The sequence below is a fragment of the Prionailurus bengalensis genome, chromosome C1, assembly GCF_016509475.1.
Source record: "Prionailurus bengalensis isolate Pbe53 chromosome C1, Fcat_Pben_1.1_paternal_pri, whole genome shotgun sequence".
Taxonomy (NCBI): Eukaryota; Metazoa; Chordata; class Mammalia; order Carnivora; family Felidae; genus Prionailurus; species Prionailurus bengalensis.
Window position 1 is genome coordinate 167,283,615 of NC_057345.1, and position 24,203 is coordinate 167,307,817.

The 24,203-nt window shown below is 38.8% G+C and overlaps 1 protein-coding gene across 4 annotated transcripts; it reads right to left on the bottom strand.

The window, feature by feature from the left end:
* Nucleotides 1–1,164: 1,164 nt before the first annotated feature.
* Nucleotides 1,165–24,172, bottom strand: PRKRA (protein activator of interferon induced protein kinase EIF2AK2). Of its 4 annotated transcripts, XM_043577177.1 has the most exons (8): nt 23,937–24,172; nt 23,216–23,385; nt 19,844–19,925; nt 17,665–17,743; nt 16,492–16,609; nt 14,901–14,995; nt 5,511–5,685; nt 1,165–1,884 (listed from the first exon to the last, which is right to left on the bottom strand). In XM_043577177.1, exons 1-8 carry the CDS (start codon nt 23,999–24,001, stop codon nt 1,727–1,729), a joined length of 942 nt encoding a protein of 313 aa, XP_043433112.1. In that variant the 5' UTR covers nt 24,002–24,172; the 3' UTR covers nt 1,165–1,726. The 4 variants fall into 4 exon arrangements, with proteins under 4 accessions (XP_043433112.1, XP_043433114.1, XP_043433113.1 ...); XM_043577179.1 differs by lacking the exon at nt 23,216–23,385 and having other exon boundaries at nt 23,937–23,965; XM_043577178.1 differs by lacking the exon at nt 23,937–24,172 and having other exon boundaries at nt 19,795–19,925; nt 23,216–23,327.
* Between the last annotated feature and the right edge of the window lie 31 nt (nt 24,173–24,203).

A 24,203-nucleotide genomic window follows, 5' to 3' on the forward strand; every position in this document is an offset into this window, starting at 1 on the left:
GAAAGTCCCAACAGAGGGGACATTTGAACAGTATCTTTAAAAACACATGCTTCCTCCAGATCCAGAAAGCAGCAGAGAAAACAGTCAGCAGGAGGAGTAGGATTTCTGGGCACCTTATACTCAGACCTCATCATTTCATCAGTACTATTTAGAACCAAATTATAGTCCTTCCCGTCCTCCTCTCCACCCTCCCTCGCCCCCCCACCAGGATCTTTTCTTTTTCCAATGCCTTATGAAATCTTTCCTCAACTTACCCTCTTCAAAGTCAGCATTTTGCTCTGCAGAAGTCTGTCATCTCTAAAGTTCATTGTGCCCCTTCTATATTCCAGAGCATTCATAAAAACCTAAAGTAGTCTAAACTTAATGACCCACAAGTTCCTGTTTATGCCTAAATTTGTTTCTAGACTGTGTATTCCTTAACTTCATCAAGAACAGATCCTTAGAATTCCATGGTTTAACTGATATGTATAGCTGTAATATGAAACAGTGTTCTTTACAGTTTTAAATAAGTTACATGTATTGGTTTTCCTTTATTGTTTTGTTCTTCTCAAAGGATTCCACTTAGGTCTGATTTTTTTCCAGACAGAAAAATACTTGTTACATACTTCCTGCTAGATTATCACTTGAGATTGTCAAAACCTACCTTTATCATTCAGCGCTCTCTTGCTCTGAAGCTTTCCCTGAGCTCTGAAAACAGGCCTGAGACTTCCATCTAATCTACAAAAGGAGCACTATCCACTGGTGCTGGCAGATGGACCACTTGAGGTGTTAGATGATGATATATGGAAACATAAAAGGCAAAATTCAAATTTGCTCATGAAGCTTCTCTCTTAACCTTTCAATCATTCATTGCTTTGTTTGAAACATTCTTGCAATGGAATTGAGTTATAATTCAATTTTAAGTTTTTGGGTTTTTTTGGTAATCTTACTAATGCTTTTTCAACTGCTAACTCATCTACAAACAGTTATGTTGAGGAAAAAGACCAACTTGCAGTTGCTTAGAGAAAATATGGAAGTGATTCATCCGTATACATTTGTAAATTTTTGCTCAGGCCATAGGTTTTTTCCTCAACTTTGATCTTCAGAAGTACACTAGAGATACTTAAATAACAGAATATCCACATTATGTCACTCACAAGAATGGCTAAAAAGAAGGGGCCAAAGTCAGGTCAGTAACACTTTAATAAAACGAACGGAATCTGTTATAACAACAGCTTTTTATTACATGGATTCAAATGAACAGCAGACCAATCATGTTCCCTGAAATTCAACACTCACATTCAACAGAGGCCTGATAGTGCGCTCCTCAACGCTTGTAGTTCTAAGGGGCTTCCTTCGAATTCCCTTTACAAAGCCTTGCGCAAAGAAGAGGTTAAGCACCAGTAAGAAAGACTGTTGCTAGCAGTAGTTTCAGTCTTCATCATCTTCATCATGGTCATCAACAACAAACATGCAATTTCTTCCTTCTATGTACATGGCATTGTAAAATGGGTGCTACACTCTGCCTATGGTACAAAGTTTATAAATACAATATACCAATACAAAGTTGAAGCCATTAAAAAGAGCTTAATAACTACCAGGAGATAATTAAATCTGGGGTGTTGATGGACTCTATGAAGAGATTTAGAAATGACACACAAACTCAAACATAGTAAACATTTTACTTGGGAAGGGGTGAAAGGGGGACTTCTTATGTGCTATGGGGGGTTTCTAAGTTGCTTCAGGCTTACTTTCTTTCTGCTATTATCTTTAAATACTGTAAAGCATTGTGAGCTGCATCACTCTGGGCATTGCCACAGGAGATCCCGGAGCCATGACAGACTGTGATGGGACTGGTGGATAGTTCAGCAAGACACTGATACTGTCCATTGGCACTCAGCTCTTCTGCAATGACATTCAAACGGCACAGTTAAGACCAAGTGGATAGAAAGCAGATTCTCTGTGAAAGCAAGTTTTTACTATTGTCTTCCTTTATAGACCTATGGTATAGGACTCTGCTTCCTCCACATCTTTATTATCCTTATACAAACAGACACCAAAACACAACTGATCAACTCTAGTAGCTCTCAAACACAATTGGGCTTCATAATCACCTGATGGAGCTCAAAAGAAATGCAGGCTCAATCAGACACACAGGACTAGGGGTTGGAGTAGCCAGGTTCTTGCATTTCCTCTTAAGAGCTCCCAAGGCAATTCTAATGTGTCTGGTTGAACAGTGTTTGCAAACTGAACCACAGTGACTTTTTTAGAGAGGAAAAAACCATTTGCTAGAGAACTAGAGAGATTGTCTTCTTCCCTATGAAGTCTAGAGTTACTTTCAGTAGACATCTGAACCAGGAAATACAGGGTTCAGAGCAAGACTTCTCTCTTGCCTTCAATGTTCTTTTGTTATACATCTATGCAGATAGTCTAGTTCCATACTGCATATGAGTTAGGGTGTTTTAAAAATACCTAAACTCAGGAAACAAATGTTCTTCTCATCAACGGATCAATCACTGTCACTAAAGACGGTTAGATGACACAAGGGAAAGAGGTAGAAACAGGTGAGTTACAATTTGTTAAAAGTGGTCATGATTAAACGCTATTTCAGCTAGAGTCCATATAACAGGAAACATCCAGATACAGTGGAATGACTTCATGTGTGAAGAGGCTTTCTAGTGCTGGCGTTGAGGCTCTTTTGTTTTCTTTTAAATTGAGGTAAAATTCACATAACATAATGTTAACCATTTTAAAGTAAACTATTCAGTAGCATTTAGTACGTTCACGATGTTGTGCAACCACCACCTCTCACTAGTTACACAACATTGACAACATTTCATTTCCCCCAGAAGAAACACCAGATACATCAAGCAGTTGCTCCCTGTTTCCCCTCCCCTGAAGCTCCTGGCAACCATCTTGGATTAACCTACCCTGGATATTTGATATAAATGGTATCATGCAACATGACCCTTTTGTGTCTGGCTTCTTTCACTTAGTATGTTTTCGAGGTTCATCCATGTTGTAGCATGTAGCAGAACTTCACTTCTTTTCATGGCTGAATAATAATATTTGCATGTATATCCCACGACTGATTTATCCATTCATCTGCTTATGGACATTTGGGCTGTTTCCACCTTTTGGCTACTGTGAAAAGTACTACTATGAACATGTGTGTACAAGTATTTGTTCGAATACCAGTTTACAATTCTTTTGGGTATACACCTAGCAGGATTGCTAGGTCATATGGTAACTCATTCGAAGAGCAGCAAAACTCCTGTTTTCCACTGCAGCTCAACCATTTTCCATTCCCACCAGCAGTGAGGAATGCTACAATTTCTCTACATCTTTGTCAACATTTGTTATCTTCTATTTTCTTCATCATAGTCATCATCCCAGTGGGTCTGAATTAGTACCTCACTGTGGCTTTGATTTGCATTTCCCTGATGACTAACAATAGTGAGATCTTTTTGTATGCTTGTTGGCCTTTTGCATATCTTTTTTGGAGAACATTTAGGTTCTTTGGAAGGTAAATGGCATGGACATTAGGCCAAATTAGGGGCGCCTGGGTGGCTCAGTTGGTTGAGTGTCCAATTTCAGCTCAGGTCATGATCTCACAGTTCATGAGTTTGAGCCCTGTGTCAGGCTCTGTGCTGACAGCTCAGATCCTAAAGCCTGCTTCGGATTCGGTGTCTCCCTATCTCTCTCTCTCTGCCCCTCCCCAGCTTGCTCTCTGTCTCTCTCTCAAACAAATAAACCAAATTTAAAAAAAAAGGCCAAATTAGCTGTGGTTTTTAGATTGCTGTTCTATATTTACAGGAACTACTTAGTTCTTAAAATTGGTAAGATTCGTTTTAAAGGCATCATTAATTCATAATCTCAAAGGCCATCTTAAGTTTCCTTCTTTTCCCAGATTCAAAACCATCCATAGTCCTATTCATAACATGGCTTATTCATCTCTGTATCTTAAACACTCAACAAAGTGTAGATACTTATAAATATGTTTGTGGGAGATGCAGGAGAGAAGCATCAAAGGAAAAGACTTCAAAAGGGAAGGGCTGGAGAAGGTGCAAGGCCTTAGGACATGTTTACATAGCTGACCACTGCTGCTGCTATGTAAGGAATGCCTAGAGCCATTAACATTGTCCAGGGCGGATCCTCCTTCACACCTGACCCTTCCTAGTGTTGTAGAAACCAATTAACTCGAAATTCAACCTTGAAAAGCTAAGCCATTAGATTGATTAACACACTTGCTTAGCTGACTCTATGCACGTAGTCTTTAGCAATTATCCTAATAAAAAGAAGCTTCATTCTGGGGGTCTTCATTCTGACTCAAGTATGAGGACCTTCACTTAACTGCACTTTGTGGACTCATCTTTTGTGACTCCGGCCATACTCCCTGCAACATATTTATTGAATGAATCGTCTCCCATCAGCCATCTTTTCTGACAATGTGTCCGTACTAAATTCCCAGGTTCTGCATCATTTTCAGTATATTAAGATACTGCATTTGACCCATCATTCAGTTGGGAAGTAGCAGACAATCAGAAGTTCTTTAAGCACCTAAACACCACAGCTAACAGCTCCTTCAAGCTAGGTCCTCATAGCCCACTGGGGATGCTATAAGGGATATCAAATTCTTCACATATTACACATGTTAAGACACCAAACGCACATGCACACAGGCCACAAACACAGGCCGGCTTTATAAAGCTAACTAAAATCCAAACTGACTTGCTATGTAATTTGTCCATGTTTGTCTATCTAAGTGATTAAGAGCTCGAGGAAATCTAGAATAGCTGGGATGGAACAGAGTTATAAAGTACTTGTCCCCACTGATCTCCTTGAATGGGCATATGGTGACAAAGTGGAGAGAAGGGGTCTGGCCCCCACAACCTTGGTACTTGTTCTAGAAATGTGGGTGCCTTTTTATTTGTCAAGCTCTCCATCAGGGCTAGTTAAATAGACACTGTATCTGCAGGGACTCCTCCCCTAATCTGACTCTACCACTAACTAGCTGTCATCTCAGGCAAGTTTCCGAACATCTCCTGTGCCTTACTTTCTTTCCTTATATGTAAAAATAATAGACCTATTTCACAGGATTAGTTTGAGAATTCAGTTAAGTTGAAATATGTAATATCCCCACAACAGTGCCTGGCCTATAATAAAACTATAAATATGAGCTGTTTTTATTATTACAACTGTATAGATGTTAGCTATTAGCATTATTTATAAGAATGGGACAGACAGATCAATGATAAATATTACTATTCTAATTATATATATGTATAAAGTATATATTTATTATAAATAAAATGTATTTATAAATGTATGTGTATATATATGTGTGTGTATGTGTATGTGTGTGTGTGTGTATATATATATACACACACATATATATATATACATATATATATATAATATTTATATTTATAATCCCTGGTCAATGAAATAAATTATAACACAGGTTTTGTTTTTCAAATACATTTTAAAAAGAAACAGGTTTTGAGGTAAGCTAAGGAAAAAAATCATACCTATATCCAAATATGTTATATTAAAACCTTGTTCCTTGGCGATTTCACTAAGCAGCTGGATGTAATCTGTATTTGGAATACTGAGGAGGCTTCTTTTCAGTAAGTTGATCTTTTCACCAGGAGAATTCCTCAAGGAATGCCAAGTACATCCTAAAGAATGTCCTACTACATTTGTCTGAAAAACAGATGAAAATTAAGACTTTTAACTCTCGGCTCTAATGCTATGATATAATTAAAAGTATTTATTAGGCACATTTAATGCTCTACCAAGAGAGTGTGTTTAAATGGATACCATTTGGTTAAACTTCCCATTTAAAGTACACAACACCAACAAGGACACTCTTAACAAATACCACAATGTTACAGAAGAAAGAAACACATACAATAATATACTGGAAGTATTTAAAAATACTTTTGTGTAGGACAAAGGTCTTTCAGCCAAATTTTCTGATGGCCACATTAAGATGTATGTTAAAAAAAGATGTCTTAAGAAATTTAAGAGCAGTATAAACCAACCTGCAAATAACTGAATCTGCCTAATGGAGCAATTTACAAATTAAAATAAAAACCAATGTTCTTATCTTCATGATTTCCTGTATTAAATACCAACCAATCATTGTAACTAACAGCTGTAGAGCAGAAAACAAACTGTAGAAAAGGTGCGATGTGCAAGTTAGGTTTGAGAAGAACAAGTCATTCAAATGAAAGGAAGGACGTCTAAAAGTTCTTGTCAGACTTTTCCCAGATCCCAACCGAGTTTATGGTTTTATGGTTTTTGTTTTCTTTTTTCCCCTTTTCTTTATTCTCCCTTATATCCATCCCTTTCTACCATGTTCGTTTATTTTTCTCAAATTGCTTTCATATCGTACGCCAAAAACAAAGTAGGGCAAGCTATTCTTAGTCTTATTTATTTTTAAAATTTTATTTTTTAATATAACTTGTCAAGTTGGCTAACATACAGTGTATACAGTGTGCTCTTGGTTTTGGGGGTAGATTCCTGGGATTCACTGTTTACATACAACACCCAGTGCTCATCCTAACAAGTGCCTTCCTCAATGCCCATCACCCATTTCCCCCTCTCTCCTATCCCCTCCATCAACCCTCAGTTTATTCTCTGTATTTAAGAGTCTCTTATGGTTTGCCTCCCTTCCTCTCTGTTTATAACTATTTTTTTTCTCCTTCCCTTTCCCCATGGCCTTCCGTTGTTTCTCAAGTTCTATATGAGTGAAAACATGTATCTTTCTCTATTTCACTTACCATAATATCTTCCAGTTCCATCCATGTTGCTGCAAATGGCAGGATTTCATTCTTTCTTATTGCCAAGTAGTATTCCATTGTATATATAATCACACCTTATCATTTCATCAGTTAGACATTTAGGCTCTTTCCATAATTTGGCTATTGTTGAAAGCACTGCTATAAACATTGGGGTACATGTGCCCTTACGAATCAGCACTCCTGTATGCTTTGGATAAATTCCTAGTAGTACCATTGCTGGGTCATAGGGTAGATCTACTTTTAATTTTTTGAGAAACCTCCACTCTGTTTTCCAGAGCAGCTGCCCCAGTTTGCATTCCCACCAACAGTGCAAGAGGGTTCCCATTTCTCCACATCTTCACCAATATCTGTTTTTGCCTGAGTTGTTAATTTTAGCCACTCTGACTGGTGTGAGGTGGTATCTAGTGCAGTTTTGATTGGTATTTCCCTGATGATGAGTGATGTTGAGCATCTTTTCATATGTCGGTTGGCCATCTGGATGTCTTTTTTGGAAAAGTGTCTATCCACATCTTCTGCCCATTTCTTCACTGGATTATTAGTTTTTTGGGTGTTGAGTTTGATAAGTTCTTTATAGATTTTGGATACTAACCCTTTATCCAATATGTCATTTGCAAATATCTTTTCCCATTCTGTTGGTTGCCTTCTAGCTTTGTTGATTGTTCCCTTCACTGTGCAGAAGTTTATGTTGATGAGGTCCCAATAGTTCATTTTTGCTTTTAATTCCCTTGCCTTTGGAGACGTGTTGAGCAAGAAATTGCTGCAGCTGAGGTCAAAGAGGTTGTTGCCTATTTTATTCTCTAGGGTTTTGATGGCTTCCTGTCTCATATTTAGGTCTTTCACCCATTTTGAGTTTATTTTTGTGTATGGTGTAAGAATGTGGCCCAGTTTCATTCTTCTGCATGTTGCTGTCCAGTTCTCTGAGCACCATTTGCTAAAGAGACTGTCTTTTTTCCATTGGATACTCTTTCTTGCTTTGTCTAGGATTTGTTGGCCATACATCCGTGGGTCCAATTCTGGGTTCTCTATTCTATTCCACTGGTCTATGTGTCTGTTTTTGTGCCACTACCATACTGTCTTGATGATTACAACTTTGTAGTAGAGGCTAAAGTCTGGGATTGTGATGCCTCCCACTTGTTTTCTTTTCAACATTCCTTTAGCTATTCAGGGTCTTTTGTGGTTCTGTACAAATTTTAGGATTGTTTATTCTAGCTTTGAGAAGAATGCTGATGCTATTTTGATTGGGATTGCATTGAATGTGTAGATTGCTTTGGCTAGTATTGACATTTTAACAATATTTGTTCTTCCAATCCATGAGCATGGAATATTTTTCCACTTCTTTGTGTCCTCTTCAATTTCCTTCATAAGTTTTCTATTGTTTTCAGCATACAGATCTTTTACATCTTTGGTTAGGTGTATTCCTAGGTATTTTATGGTTCTTGGTGCAATGGTAAATGGGATCGATTTCTTGATTTCTCTTTCTGTTGCTTCATTAGTGGTGTATAGAAATGCAACCCTCAAGAAAGTTGGGATAGAAGGAACATACCTTAACATAAAAGCCATACATGAAAAGCCCACAGCTAATATCATCCTTAATGGGGAAAAACTGAGAGCTTTCCCCCTGAGATCAGGAACATGATGGGGATGTCTACTCTCACCAGTGTTGTTTAACATAGTGTTAGAAGTCCTAGCTTCAGCAACCAGACAACAAAACGAAATAAAAGGCATCCAAATTGGCAAAGAAGAAGTCAAACTTTCACTTTTCGCAGATGACATGATACTGTATGTGGAAAACTTGAAAGACTCCACCAAAAAGCTGCTAGAACTGATACATGAATTCAGCACAATTGCAGGACAGAAAATCTTAGTCTTAATTATTAGTGAGCCTGACAGAGGTTAAAGAATTTTCAAAAAGATCACAGGGATGGCCAGTATATAGAACTGAATAATCTACAAAATTTATTAAATAGAGGTTTTTTTTTACTAATAAAATTGTAATTATTTTAAGTTTTAATTTAAATTCTAGTTAATACATAGTGTAGTACTGGTTTCAGGAGAATTTAGTGATTCATCATTTACATATACCACCCAGTGCTCATCCTAACAAGTACCCTCCTTAATAGTCCTCACCCATTTAGACTATCCCCCAACCCATATCCTCTCCAGCAACCCTGTGTACTTTGTCTCTTATGGTTTGCCTTCTTCCTCTCTCTATATTTTTCCTTCCCTTCCCCTATGTTCACTTATTGTTTCTCAAATTCCACGAGTGAAAAAATAGGATAGTTGTCTTTTTCTGACATATTTTGCTTAGTATTAACACATTCTAGTTCCGTCCATATTGCAACTGGCGAGACTTCATTGTTTTTGAATTTTGTAATTGTGTACACACACACACACACACACACACACACACACACACACATCTTCTTTATCCATTCATCAGTCAATGGACATTTGGGCCCTTTCCATAGTTTGGCTATTGCTGATAATGCTGCCATAAACATTGGGCTACACGTGACCTTTCAAATCAGCATTTTTGTATCCTTTGGCTAAATACCTAGTAGTGCGATTGCTGGGTCATAGGGTAGTTCTACTTTTAATTTTTTGAAGAACTTCCACACTGTTTTCCAGAGCAGCTGCACCAGATTGTATTCCCACCAGCAGTGCAAAAGTGTTTCCCTTTCTCCACATCCTTGCCAACATCTGTTGTTGCCTGAGTTGTTAATTTTAGCCACTCTGACTGGTGTGAGGTGGTATCTCAATGTGGTTTTGATTGGTATTTCCCTGATGATAAGTGATGTTGAACATCTTTTCATGTGTCTGTTGGCCATCTGGATGTCTTCTTTAGAAAAGTGTCTATTCATGTCTTCTGCCCATTTCTTCACTGGATTATTAGTTTTTTGGGTGTTGAGTTTGATAAGTTCTTTATAGATTTTGGATACTAACCCTTTATCTGATTTGTTGTTTGCAAAAATCTTCTCCCATTCCATAGGCTGCCTGTTAGTTTTGTTGTTTCCTTCACTGTGCAGAAGCTTTTTATGTTGATGAGGTCCCAATAGTTCATTTTTGCTTTTGTTTCCCTTGCCTCCAGGGACATGTCTAGTAAGAAGTTGCTGTGGCCAAGGTCGAAGAGGTTGCTGCCTGTTTTCTCTAGGATTTTGATGGTATCCTGTAGGTCTTTCATCCATTTTGAGTTTGTTTTTGTGTTTGGTATAAGAACATAGTCCAGCTTCATTCTTCTGCATGTTGCTGTCCAATTTTCCCGACACTATTTGAAGAGACTTGTCTTTTTTCCATTGGATATTCTTTCCTGCTTTGTTGCAGATTAATTGGCCATACATTTGTGGGTCCATTTCTGGGTTCTCTATTCTGTTCCATGGATCAGTAGGTCTGTTATCATGCCATTAATATACTATCTTGATGATTACAGCTTTCTAAAACAACATGAAGTCTGGGACTGTGATGCATCTAGCTTTGGTTTTCTTTTTCAACATTATTTTGGCTATTCAGGATCTTTAAATAGAATTTCATATTCCTTAGTTGAAAATTTAAAATTTGGTTTTTAAAAAGTATCATTCTTTGATATAGTAATTGCAATAGGAACAAATATATAATGAAAAATAGTCTCTTTTGCTTACTATCTCTACCCAGGAAACTTATGTTGCCCTCCCCAGAGGTACTTAATGTTGAAACATTTCTTCAATATCCTTCTATAACTGTTCTAAATTCAAGCACACACAGTCTTCTTTTCAAACAAAAATGATAGCTTACTCTTCTACATCTTGTTCATTTTTCTCATGTCAATGCACATATATGCACTATATTTATCTTACCAGTCTTCAATTATGGGTTTTAGGTTATTTCTGATTTCTTGCTTTTACTAACAATGTTACAATAAAACTCTTTTGCACTTGGATGTCTTTACCTGTAGGATAATTTCTAGAAGTAGAACTGAGTCACAGAACATATATGCTTTTAATTTTGATAAATACTTCCAGACTGATTTCTAAACCAATTTATACCTCCATCAACATTCTTGGAGGGTGCTTGTTTTCGGATACCCTCGCCAACAGCAGGTGCTATCGAACTTTGTAGGTTTCATCAATCTAAAAGGTGAAAATAGTTATCTAGTTTAATGTCCATGAAGCTGATCATTTTTTTTTTTAACCATTTGTATTTCTTCTACAGGGTTATCTTTTTTATTGATGTGTAAGAGCTTTTTATGTGGTACAGAAAACAGTCCATTTATAGATCAGTGTTCCAAATAATTTCTTCTTTCTTATTCTTAGTTTTATTTACAGATTTTACTGCCATATAATAATAGGTTTTGTGTAGTCAAATTTATAAATCTTCTACTACTTCATAGCTTATAAGTTATACTAAAATGTTTTTCCCTATGCTAAGAATTTTAAAAAGGAAAGCTCTTCCAAGTTTTCTCATACTTGGTTTCAATTCTTATGGTCACACTTTTTTTGTTTTTTTAATTTTTTTTTTTTTTTTACACATTTATTTATTTTTGAGAGACAGAGAGAGACAGCATGAGCAGGGGAGGAGCAGAGAGAGATAGAGACACAGAATCAGAAGCAGGCTCCAGGGTCCGAGCTGTCAGCACAGAGCCCGATGCGGGGCCTGAACCCACGAACCATGAGATCATGACCTGAGCCAAAGTCGGACACTTAACTGACTGAGCCACACAGGCACCCCATGGTCATACTTTTTTTTTTAATGTTTAGTTTTGAGAGAGTGCGAGCAGCGGAGGGGCAGAGAGAGACGGAGATACAGAATCCAAAGCAGGCTCCAGCTCTAAGCTGTCAGCACAGAGCCTGTCAATTCTTATGTTCACATTTTTGATCCATCTGAAATTTATTTAGATATAAGAAATAAGGAAGCAACCTAAATATGTCACACATGCACAGGTATATACAGCTTCCTCTCCCTTCCTCCCTGCAAATGTGGCTGTTAAGTTACTTCTACATTATTTATTGAATAATCCATCCTCTTGCCCATTGATTTGAAATCTCACTGTTATCATATCCTATACTCCTATATGATTATGGTCTATACTTGGGTTCTCTATTTTATCCTTTGTCTATTCCTGTACTGGTACGTGTTTTATCACTATAGATTTACAGTATATCTGGTAAGGTATAACCCCACCTTCGGCACTCTTTCTTTTCAGTTTTCTTGGCTATTCTTGAGAGTTCATTTTTCCAGATAAATGCAGTAAAGCTGTATTGAGATCCAAAGTGAATTCCAGTAGATTTTTTGTTTGCTTGTTTGCTTGGTTTTTAAAGTTTATTTATTTTGAGAGACAGAGAAGGAGAATGAGCAGGGGAGGGGCAGAGAAAGAGGGAGAGACAGAGAATCCCAAGAAGGCTCAATGCTGTCAACCCAGAGCCTGATGGCTTGATCTTATCAACAGGGAGATCATGACCTCAGCCCAAATCAAGAGTCAGATGCTTAACCAACTGAGCCACCCAGGTGCCCCAAATTCCAGTAGATTTTGAGACTACATTACCTTCTTAAGTACTATATTAACAATATTGAGTCTTCCTATTGTTAATAAAGAAACAGCTTTACATATATTCAATTTCTGTTAAATCCTTCAGTAAAGTTTTAAAGTTTTTTTCACATGGGTCCTGCACATTTCATTTTACGTTCATTCCCTGGCACATTATCCTCTTTTCTATTGTTGAAAATAAGATCTCTTTTATTCTACCTCTTAATATCTATAAGTAAACTGTTGGTTTTTTTCAAGTACACTTTAAAAAAGATTTCTATTTTACTATAAAATGATCAATGTTACCAAGCTCCATAACTTTTGTTAAGTAATACACACACACAACAAAAAGTCAAATAGTACAGAATTATAAAAGCAATAATCCTGAGCTTTGCTCCATCCCTACCTTTGGTCCCCTTTCCAGAAGCAATTTTTAAGTATCCTCTTTAATTATTGTGGTGGTTACTTTCATAACTGTAAATAATATGAAAAGCTATTGATTTTATGTATTAATTTTATGATCAATTACCTTGATAAATTCTCTTATTCTAGCAGATTTTATAGGAACACAATCATATTATTTGCAGTTAATGATCATTTATATCTCCTTTTTTTGATTTTCAACCTCTTATTGTTTTCTCTTGTCTAATTATATTGATTGGTACCTCTATAACAAGGTTTAAAAAATGCCATTAGTGGATATCATCGTCATATTTATGAAATTAATGGGAAGGGATGTAATAAGTAAATACATAACTATGATTTTGATTTTTTTTTTGAGGTGTATATTTTGAATCACAATAGGGATATGTTAATAGTGTTTCTCAATGATTGTCAAATATCTTTTTGGCACCCATTGGGAAGATTGTTTTTCTCTGACCCATTAATGTGATTAATTATAGTAACAGATTTACTAACCTTGAAATATCCTTGCATTCCTGAATAAACCCAACCTCTCTATGGTATATTATTCTTTTATTGTTCCACTGAATATATTACTAAGGTTTTTCACTATAAGGGAGATTAATCCATAATTTTTTTCCATCAGGATTTGCTATTGTCAGGTTTTGGTGTTAGTGTTATTGTTGTTTTTGAAAAATAAATTTAGAAGCTTCCCCTATGTTATAGACGTATTGCCTGGAAGAGTTTAAATAGCATTGGAAATTACCTTTTCCTTGAAGATTTAACAGAATTCACCTATAAACCAATCTGTGCTTTGTGATTCTGGTGTCATCTCTGATCCAATTTTAAAAGAAGTGAATGCAATGTTTTATGTTTTTCTATTAAAAAGGTAAAACCAAAATCATATTAATGTGTATGTCTTTGACTTTTTTCTCTAAGAATGAGCCCTTATTTTATCATAAACTTGGCACTGCTATAATCTTCACTTCTCATTCCCTACCTCATAAACACTCAGATAATGAATGTACCACAAGATGTATCTATCTCTATCAGAATCGCAAGTAATATGTCACGTGTAGCCTAACCTCTTAAGCTTTACATTTGTTTGCCCAGCTGCCTACTATCTTTACTTAACATATTCTACAAACATTTCAGATTCAATACATTCTGCATTTAACTTACTATCTTCTCCCCCTTAAATCCCACTCATCTTCTGTGTTCCCCATATTATTAAATGGTGCCATCATCTACTCAATTGCCAATCTAAAATGTTTATTTCCCCCGTTTTCCTTACTCCCCACATCCAATCAGTTACCATGCCACCATCATTTCTCATTCGTTTTCTGTAACAATATTCTAGCACGTCTCTAAGACTTAGTCACTCACCACAGTGCAGCCGGTGATTCCACTTCTAATCCTGTCCTTCCCAGATTAAAATTCCTAATGATTTTGCTCTGCCCTCAGGATAAAATTTAATCTCTTTACTATAATAGTCCCTTCCAGATTTAATCCCTCTTTGCCTCTCTGGCCTGACTGTTTGAGACACCCTCCTCCAAATTTATGCTCTATCCACACCAAATTATGTAGGGTTCCCGGATGGCATATAATGTATTACTCCTAGGTGTCTGTATGTGCCTTTTTTTTTTTCCTTTTTGGGTTTCTTTTCTCCTGTTCTCATCCTAAGGTCTTGACTTAGATATTACTTCCTGCAAGAAGTCTTCCTGAAACCCCTGGTCTTGGCTGGATCCTTCTCCTACGTTCCCGAGCACCCTCTCTATGGACCAGTTTGTTGGGCTCTTTTCTCTTTCAGTAGGCTACAAATTCCCTAGGGGCAGAAACTGTCTTATTCACAGTATGCACAGCACTTGACACAAAGTTTGGCACACAGTATGAGCTCACTAAATGTTTGCTGAGTGGATAAATGAATGCATGAACAAAGGCATGGGAATGCATTAATTTGAAGGCAAAAATGGCACTACTGGCCTATCATTTTAGAATCCATCATATGATTTTTAATTTGATTGTGTCTCCCAAGCCCTCTTACCTAGTCACCCCGTGACAGCTAAAACTGGGGTGGTGTAGAACTGAACAGTGAGGAGATTTTTAAAAATTGCAACTCTGAGGTGTCTATACAAGAAGGAATCTAGGGAAGTTTCCTACAGTAAGAGCTACTTAATCACATTGACATCATAGGTGTCTTGATCATTACTCACTAAAGAAATGTGGTTCTCCGGAGAAATATTACTGAATTTGGCAAGAAACTTCTCAGCAGCGTTTCTCTTGGCTTGTTTTTTTGATGCCCCCTTTCCTAAATAATTAAAAAAAAAAAAAGTAGGTTTAGGAAAGAAATTAATGTCCACAGAGAATAATCAGATGCATAAAATATTGTTTTTGATGATTTTTATACACTATTCTTTTGCTGACCTGCCATCTTTGCTTGTTGTACCTCATACAACTGTTAATTCTTACATTTCTGAAGGCACTTCTTTGGCAGTTTATCTTTAATAAACTTTAACTACCTTAAAAGTTATACTTTGTGTTTGGAACAGCTCTATTTCCCTATGCCTAGCTTCAATGAATCCCATTTGGTTTAACTGTGACCAAGCATTCACATTTATCAAGGTACATTTGAATTGTAACTCTTATCTCTTGATGCCGACTTCTTGCTTGTAACCTTCTATACACTGACAACTGTGTGGAATTTTTTAAACATGAATAAAAAGGGCTTAGGGAAGATAACTGCAGTTGAAAGACATCATAAGTATCATCTACTTCCATCTTTTTATTTTATAGATTTAAACGTGAGGCCCAGAGGGATTAGTGATAGGCCTACCTTTGCACACCAAGGACTGCATCAAGCACGGGAGCTGAAGTTCCCACTTCTGGTTCAGTGCTTTCTGCATTGGTCCACACTGCCTCTCAAGGGCAAACAGTTGCTTACTATTTGAAACTACTATCTAGCCAAGGTAAAATTTCATTTCATGCCATTTTAAGAATGATAGAAACAGGCTGCAGAAGTGAAAATAGGAACCCTCACTAGTGCTCTATTAAGAGACTTTTTCCTTGTAGTTTCTGGCCTTTACAACATGGAAGTTGCTAGCATTCAAAAGGATGATTTCTACTTTATTTTTATCTCACGCTAGTTTTTGCCACCTAGCTTCTTATTAATCATCTTGTCTTCAAATGTGATCTTCTTCTAGTCCTCCAATCTTCTACAATAGTTGTTGAAACTCCTAAGAGGTTCACTATTGCTTTTTTCTAAAATGATTTTTAAGTCACTAACACATCAGTGCAGACTGTGTAAAGGGTCAATTATTTGCTACTTTCCATTACATGATTTTCCATGATTCTGAAAAATATCAAATTAATAAGTATAAGAATTCTTAAAAAAAATTTTTTTTAATGTTTATTTATTTTTGAAGGAGAGAGAGACAGAGTGTGAGCAGGGGAGGGGCAGAGAGAGAGAGGGAGACAGAGAATCCGAAGCAGGCTCCAGGCTCTGAGCTGTCAGCACAGAGCCCAGCACGGGGCTCGAACTCACAAACTGCGAGATCATGACCTGAGCTGATCATGATCGGATGCTTAACCGACTGAGCCACCCAGGCGCCCCTGAAGTATAAGAATTCTTAAGCCAAATATTTAACTTAAGTTCAACTGCAGAAAGAGACAGTAGAACAGGAGTGTATCAATTTTCCCCCACAGAAATATTTGAAAGGAAATCACAACAGAAATTTCTATAGTCATTCATCATGTAAAAGTATTTCAAATGTCTTCAGTTTTAAGAGAGTAAAAAGAAGTAACTACCAGTTTCCATAAATGACTCAAGCCTGCAAATTGTGGTATATTCTCTCTTGTGAGCAGGTCCTCCCTCTTGGGAAAGGGTATATTCAGGAAGTCTCCAGCCATGATGAATAGCCAATTCCTAGAAAGTGGAGATGCGGCTTTAGTAATTTTTCTATGCAATGGCTTAATCACATAAATGATATTCTTTCATGATTTTGATCCCATTTCTAAGTTTGAAAGGAATAATGATATTCTGCAATGAAAAAATGGGGGAAGAACCTACATTCCCCATAAATACTCTAGCATTTTATATCTTGCAAGCCCACAATACTAAAACTGAAGCAGTTTACCGCTAGGATAGGAATGGTGTTCTTCCATTAAGCCATAGAGAGCCAATATCAAAGAGCTCATAGAGAAAGAGGAGCTACTATTGCCCTCTCGGGGAACATCAGTGAGGACATCTACAGGTCTCACTGTCATTCAGTTCCTAATGCCTCTCTTTCCTAGTTATAGACTTCCTGCCCACAGCTAGCTAACTACTGCACTGCAACAACAGCAAGATGAGCAGAGGCGGCAAACAGACAGACTTGGACAAAGCTGAGGAAAGATCAGGGGAGAACACTATGGAAAAACTCAGACAGCAAGAAAGGGACCAAAGGACTGGCTGGGTAATAGGGAGGGGAGCTGTCCAACAGAGCACATGGATAATCTGCAAGAAGGATATTCCGCATGCAGAAATTCAAAGCTGATGTTTTTTGTTTGTTTGTTTGTTTTATAGAATAAGCAAATAAACTACTTCCCCTTTCTTGGGTTAGGCTACCCGATTTGGGTTCTTTATAAAGTCTTCTGTTCTAAACAGAAGTAGAAAGAGGTTTGTCACAAGAGTGGCAAGAAATATTCTTAAAGTATAAAACACTCTACCCATGTGCACTGAGGTCCTGTTGATCTCAAATGAGAATTCCACAAACCAAAGGCAGATACTGTATATGGAAGAAAATCCAAAACGTAAATAAATAGGAAAATAATTTCAAGTTAGTGCTGTAATATCTAATGATCACAACTGGGAAAACAAAATATCATACCATCTTATCTCTAAAATATTTATTCCTTATTTCAGCCCTTGTGATATCATCAGTACATGACATCTTTCTTCAATAGACAACATGTTAAGTAAGGAAAAACTGTGCAACGTACCTGTAATGAACCAATAGGATTAAGCTGGTTCTTTGGTTGCTTAGAAGGGTCGGGCATTAAGGGGTCAGGAACTGCAAAGCTAAACATTTTTTTAAAGTGTTATAAAACAAAATACTTTTTCCCAAACTATTAAATAAATGACAAGCGTTTCCTATTTAATCCTCTATGCCTTTGCTCTTGCTTCTTCATGGAATGCTTTTCTTTCCCACCTGAATGAGAACATGATTTATCTATTATCCAAGATATATCTCAAATGCCACTTCCACTAAGAAACCTATCCTGTTACTCCAATGAAACATAATCTCTCCCTCCTTAGAACTGTTGACATTTGGGTTGACCCTTTCTTAGGCAAATTATATGACCATAAATTATACTCTTACAAATACATGTAATTTGTCCATCCCTCACCACACCTCTCCTGTGTTCAGACTGTCAAATCCTTGATGGTAGGGCCTACGGATTACTTACCTTCATAAGCCTTGTAGTGCTTTGTATATTATGTGTTCAATAAAAATGTATTTAAATAAAGCATACTAATGTTACAGCCACAAAAAGGGAAGACTAACAATTAGGCAATTTAGCCTGGTAAGGTGAATGATACAGGTCATAAAGTTGTTTTTTCCCCTCATATAATTATGGAAGAAAGATTTGTTTAATATATCATCTGCTCTATGCTAGAATGATCCTCCTAAGACTTACATATATCCTGCATAAAATAGATGGCCTGCATGAATCTGGTTCCAGCGTGTGGGGATTGTAATTAGGGAAAAAGAGAACAATCTCTTCTAACTAGTTTAAATTTACTAGTTAGTTGGGGGATGAGTGTGTAACACTGAATAAAGCTGCATTCAAGGTTACTATCACCTACAAGGCTGAAGAGTCATTTCTTTGGTGACAAAAAAGGTTCAGTTATTGGCACTTCTTCAAGTTTCCTTTCCACCTGCCAGAACTTCAAGCTTTACATAGGCTGATGAGATAGGAATATTCACTTACAATGCTGCACGCCGAAGCTACCCAAATAATTGTGATGGAGAAGTGAGAAAGTCTCTGTATTAAATCAGGCCACTTTAGCCCTGATTACAGCTTAGTAATTCCCATCTTATCTGTCAAGAAGCACAAATATATAGTAAAGTTTGTTAGCCTTTTTTGCTGACAAAGCGAAGTGCCCATGTGCAGAAAGGACACTACGTACACTCATTTCTACAAATGTACTCAACACTTTGGGTTGACCTTTGGACTGCACAGAAATAGCATGGTCACCACCAGCGAGGGGAGAATCCAATACCTGCCATGCCCTTTGGCATGTCTAGAAAGCCAGCATAAATCAACTATAACATATGACCCCAAAGAATCAAGAATCATTTTGTAAGATCTGAAGTTTGTCAATGCTTCATTCTAAACTACTCAAATGGTTTGGAAGAGCTTAGAAATGGGAGGAGCACTGCATGAGGACTTAAGTACGTGCTAAAGCAAAAGTTTTGAGGCTGCAGAAAAACTCATCCTAAATTCCCATGGGCCTCTGCTGTCAACTATGAGCAGATAAACCAGACTGAACTCCAAGAATAACTGAGTGCACGTAAAGAGAATCTGAAGGCTCAGCATGCCCCAGGACGTGTCCATCAGAAACCAAAGGACATCATCCAATGATACATGAGATGCTCCGGGACCAATACTCTCCAAAAGCACCTGAAGTGATAACACAAATTCATTTTGGAAAAATCATGTCAAGAATTAACATCCCCCTTAACATCTTCTTGTATTTGTTATACATTCCATAATAAAAGGAAATCTCTTTGTCTCCTTCTAAATTAGAATTCCTAAGAGTATTTTCCACTGATCTCTTTCCACTTCCTTCCTTGTTTTCTGTAGTACAGAAGTTATTAAAGTCTTAATACAGTAAGATACTTGCCAGAAAAACTGGGGTTTTGTATTGTCGCATCCCAGTGAGGGGGGAAAACGCCTAGTTCACCAGAGCTTTCATTTAACAGTTAATTGCTGGACTGAATTTCTTAAGGATAAAGTTGCCTTTAATGGTGACAGGTTTTCACAAGGAAATAGAATTTTAGAGCTAAATACTAACAGCTGTTGACTTTGTTGCTTTTGTGACCATGTTCAAAATTTTAATCTTACCTCAGCCATGATATTTTTGAGCTGCAGAATACAAAGAAATTTAGCTCACCAAATACTTGCATTGGCTTTCAAAATGTTTATGGCAGCCTCTGCAGCTCTATGTTTCGCCAGCTTCTTACTTGTACCTTCACCTGAATTAAGGTTAAGAAAAAAATGTTTTTATATGCTGTAAAAATATGAGGCTTGCATAGCTGTTTGCATAATGCAAAACAAAGTCAGCACAGTTTTTGTATATATACACGCAGGTAATAAAAACATACTACATACTGTAACAAAATATTCACCATATGAAATTAATATATGAAAAACCCATGATTTTAAACATTTTACCTATTTAACTTTATGAATCCCTATATTAAAAAATCTGTATATGTTTATTACTTAAAATGGTAATGAAGTAGGCCATGCCACACTTTATGAAAAATACAACTTAGTATTTTACTTTTCCTTATTCCTAGAGAGAGAGGAAATTCTTCTGTAGCAAGAAGTTTTCTTCAAAGGAGCAGAGCTACTTATATCAACCCTATTTGACAGCAAAATGTACACAATTTTATTCTAATCGTCCATCCTATACTGGATTAAAGCCCTGACTGGCTAAGCAGTCCTAGATACATGTTGGGTACAGTGGGAGAAGGTTTATACAGGTAAGATGAGAATTTATGTTATGTGTCTTTGATATAATCTGTATCTCTTAGTAGTCAATGGGGTGGCAGGGGGTAGGCCTGACTAATCACTGAAATTGAAGCCTAATTTCAGTAAGAAATCACACCTGCTAAATAGTAAATCCAACTAATTTCCTTCTGAGTTCAAACTAGGTGTTGAGAGCCCTTCAAAAGTGGTACCAAAGTGCTGATGTCCATTTCTTCACTGTGGAAGAAAGAAAAGGGATATGGAATGAATTTCAACTGTGACTCTCAAATGTCTGAGGACATACAACCCATATGCCTTTATCTACTAACATAGTTATGAGGGATACGGTGGAATATGAAACAGAATCCCTGCCCTCAAAGAGCACACAGCCCAGTATGGGATTTCGCCTGTAAATACGCATCTGAAATACAGTCGTATGTGTTACAACAAGCCTAAGTGCAGGCTGGAGGGGAAGCACACAAAAGGGGTAGCTCCTCTACTTGGGAAGGATTCAGAAAGTTTTCATGCAGGAAGAGAGAACTCAATGAGGACATAAAAGATTAGTAAAAGCTAGTAATGTGAAGAAAGTTGGGGGTTAGGAAGAGTATTCTAGGCAGAGAAAAGAACACCTGCAAAGGTTCAGAGGCAACACAGAGCATGGTGTTCTCAAGAGCTCCAATCAGTTGGTAGGTGAATGCTTAAGGAGATGAGTTTTGAGATGAAAGGCTACAGAGTTGGAGGGTAGGAAGGGAGATCAAAGAACAGTCTCCGAAATCTGTGCTTCTCAAACTTTAATGTCCCTAGTAATTGCCTGGGAATTTTGTTAAAATGCAGACTCTGATCCAGCAGGTCTGGCATGGGGCCTGATATTCTAGAGCAGTTGCTTCAAGTGCCCAGGTGATACTAATGTTGCTGCTGATCACACATTTTGAGAAGCAAGGCTGTTAAGTCCTATTAAGAAACCTGTATCTATCCAGAGGATGATGGGCAAACCACCGAATGGATTTTAACAGCAAGAAGGACACAAAAAGATTTGAATGCCAGTGTCCTTTGAGGAATGGACAGCCTGAGACTGGAAGCTGAGAGTGTGCAAAGACAGCGGCCGAGACACCAGCAATGAAAACAAAAGGGAAGGAGGCAGGTACCAGAGATGCTTAGGAAGTAAGACTTAGTGGAAGAGTGGCCAAGAGGCGGAGGGATGGGAAGGAGTCAAGAAAATGAAACCCAACACTCTACTATGAGCGAATGGGTGATGGTGGTGCCTTTACTGAGCTAGGGAATAGAGGTGGAATAGATCTAAAGGAAAAGAGATGGATTCAGTCTGGGCCATCCAAGTGAAGATGCCCAGCAAGCACAGGTTGGAAGACTCTTCTGTAACTGGGGCTGGGTTGAAGACGGATTTCAGAATTATCAGCCTTTAGATAGTATTTGAAGCTGTGGAGGCACATAAACTTGCATAGGAAGACAGGGCAGTGTGGGGAGAGTAGGGGACCTACACAGAATGGTTGGTGGCCATAGGCTGTTAATCTTAAAGGGAAAAAGACCATTTCTTTTCTTAAATTTTCACTGAATATTTAAAAATAGATCTGCTAAAGGAGTAATGTGATGATTGTATGGTTCATAATGAGTAAACTTGTAGCTGGCATTTACAATCCACCTGTCTCATATAGACAAAAAAGCCTCAAGACTTTCTTAAAGCAGTTTCAAGGAAAATAGTGGATTCCAGATTTTCAGGGACCTAAGCAAATGATGCCTTTCGTTTACCAGATGGTGCAACTCCAGCCTTCTTGTGGAATTGTTTGTTAGCATTCTTCCAAATTTAGTATTCAATATTTTTTGTGTTTGCAATTAAATATATATAAGAAATAGAATGCCTACATTTACAAATGGGCAACTTCAGTTATCATTTGTTCAAGCTCACAGACCATAATAAGGGGAGTCTGAACTCTGAAACTTCATTGCTATGTGACTTTGGGCATGTTACTGATAATCTCTCTGAATCTGTTTCCTCATGTATAAAAAGGGAAATGAGGGGCACCTGGGTGGCTCAGTCAGTTAAGCCTCCCACTTTGGCTCAGGTTGTGATCTCATAGTTCCTGGGTTCGAGACCTGCATTGGGGGCACATCGGGCTCTGTGCTGACAGCTCGGAGCCTGGAGCCTACTTCAGATTATGTGTCTTCCTCTCTCTCTCTGCCTCTCCCCTGCTCGTGCTCTCTTTCTCAAAAATAAAATAAACATGAAAAAAACTGAAAAAAAAGGGAGATGACATCTTACTAAAACCTGTACAGGGTCAGGAACTAGAAGGTGCTATGAAATGCGGTATTTGAGGCTTCTGTCTTCCTCATTTTGTTTGGATACAGAATCAAGTGTGGTACAACGGGCCTAAAGTCCCAGATGGACACTATGGACAAAGAGAAGAGGCTCAGAATATTTTGGGATCAGGTCTCTTGGCATCTGCTATAATCTATGATACTATGAAACTTGTCAGCACCTACTGACCCAGCTATGGTTGCTCCAAAAACCTTTCCTGCTTCTAATTCTTGGAAGAACCGTAGGAGGATCCTAAGGTATGTTTCTAAGCTTCTCTTGGTGTCGGGAGAGGAGAAAATGAAGGAGAGAATCAGATGAAGTTGGAAAGTCCCCATGACCTGAGATGAGAGGTCTCAGTTTCAAGAGCCTGCTCCTCACAGCTGTCCCTGGTTTAAAAAGGGCACTTTTCCGAACTGAAAAGCAATACCAAGTCTTGCCGGCCAACCCACATGGTCATCGGGGTTAACTGAGCACACAGACCTGTGCAGGTTATGTCACCAACGGTTACTCTGAAGGTGAAAGTGGGTACGTGTATTTGCACATCGGATCTTTCACATTCATAAACCGGGATGTTCTTGGTCTTCATGCCGTATTCGTGTAATACTTGAATCGGTGTTTTCCCTGGCTTAGCTGTAATCATCTTCCCCAAACTGCAAAAACCAGAAAAGGTGTGCCTTGCATGCCAAAGCGGAGAGGGAAGCAGAAGCATACAGAGGCTAGATTTGACTGCTACCAACAGTGATGCGGAAGGCGCCAAAGCTCCCCTGCGGCCAGCACCAGCGATGGCGAAGCGCACCAGTCTCCCAGCCCCGCTGCGGCGGGCAACCGGCAGGGTGAAAGGGGCTGTAAGGAGACAACTTAAAAGCGGGTGGGGAGGATTCGCTCGGGTCTTGGGTGCTGTTACCGCTCAGGACCAACCCCACATAAACCCCCTCCTGGGCGGCAGCCGCGGGCCATCTCCGCCCACCCCGCGCGCGCACCGAGACCGCAAGCGGGGCGGGGCCAGGCCGCAGACCCCGGCCCGCGCGCCGCCGGGAGGGCGGAGCCGAGTGCCGGCGGGTCCGCCCGCAGCCGCGCGGGCGAAAGCGCCGGGAGGGAGCTCTACCCAGAATGCCGCTGGAAAGCGGGCTCTCCCGCCCCGCCTCTTGTGCCCACCACTCCCGGCCCTGCCCGGCTCGGCCCCGACCGTTCGGGCGCTGACCTGAAGGTCCCGCTGTCCTCCTGCTCCAGCGGCGGGGCCGCAGCGCGATGCCTGCTCTGGGACATAGCGAAGAAAGGACGGTCTGGCGGCAGGCGGAAGAGCGGTGCCGAGCGACGTCCTCGCTCCCCGGGTCAGCCGGTCCCCGAGAGGAGCGCTCCAGCGGTGCCGCCTCCTCCGACTCCCCCTTCCCTCCCGGCTTGCGTCCCTCTTGCGAAGGGGACGGGCGAAGGCGGAGCCTCGGTGCAGCAGCGCCGGCCACGCCCCCTC

Excerpts from the sequence above, each read along its gene's own strand:
- PRKRA (XM_043577177.1), bottom strand. The coding sequence starts at position 24,001 with ATGTCCCAGAGCAGGCATCGCGCTGCGGCCCCGCCGCTGGAGCAGGAG. Across the intron at positions 17,744-19,843 it reads AAAGCCAATGCAAGTATTTG|CTTTGCAGTTCCTGACCCCT; the intron begins GTGAGCTAAATT and ends AAAAATGTTTAG. Across the intron at positions 5,686-14,900 it reads CGGAGAACCACATTTCTTTA|ACAAATGTAGTAGGACATTC; the intron begins GTGAGTAATGAT and ends TCTGTTTTTCAG.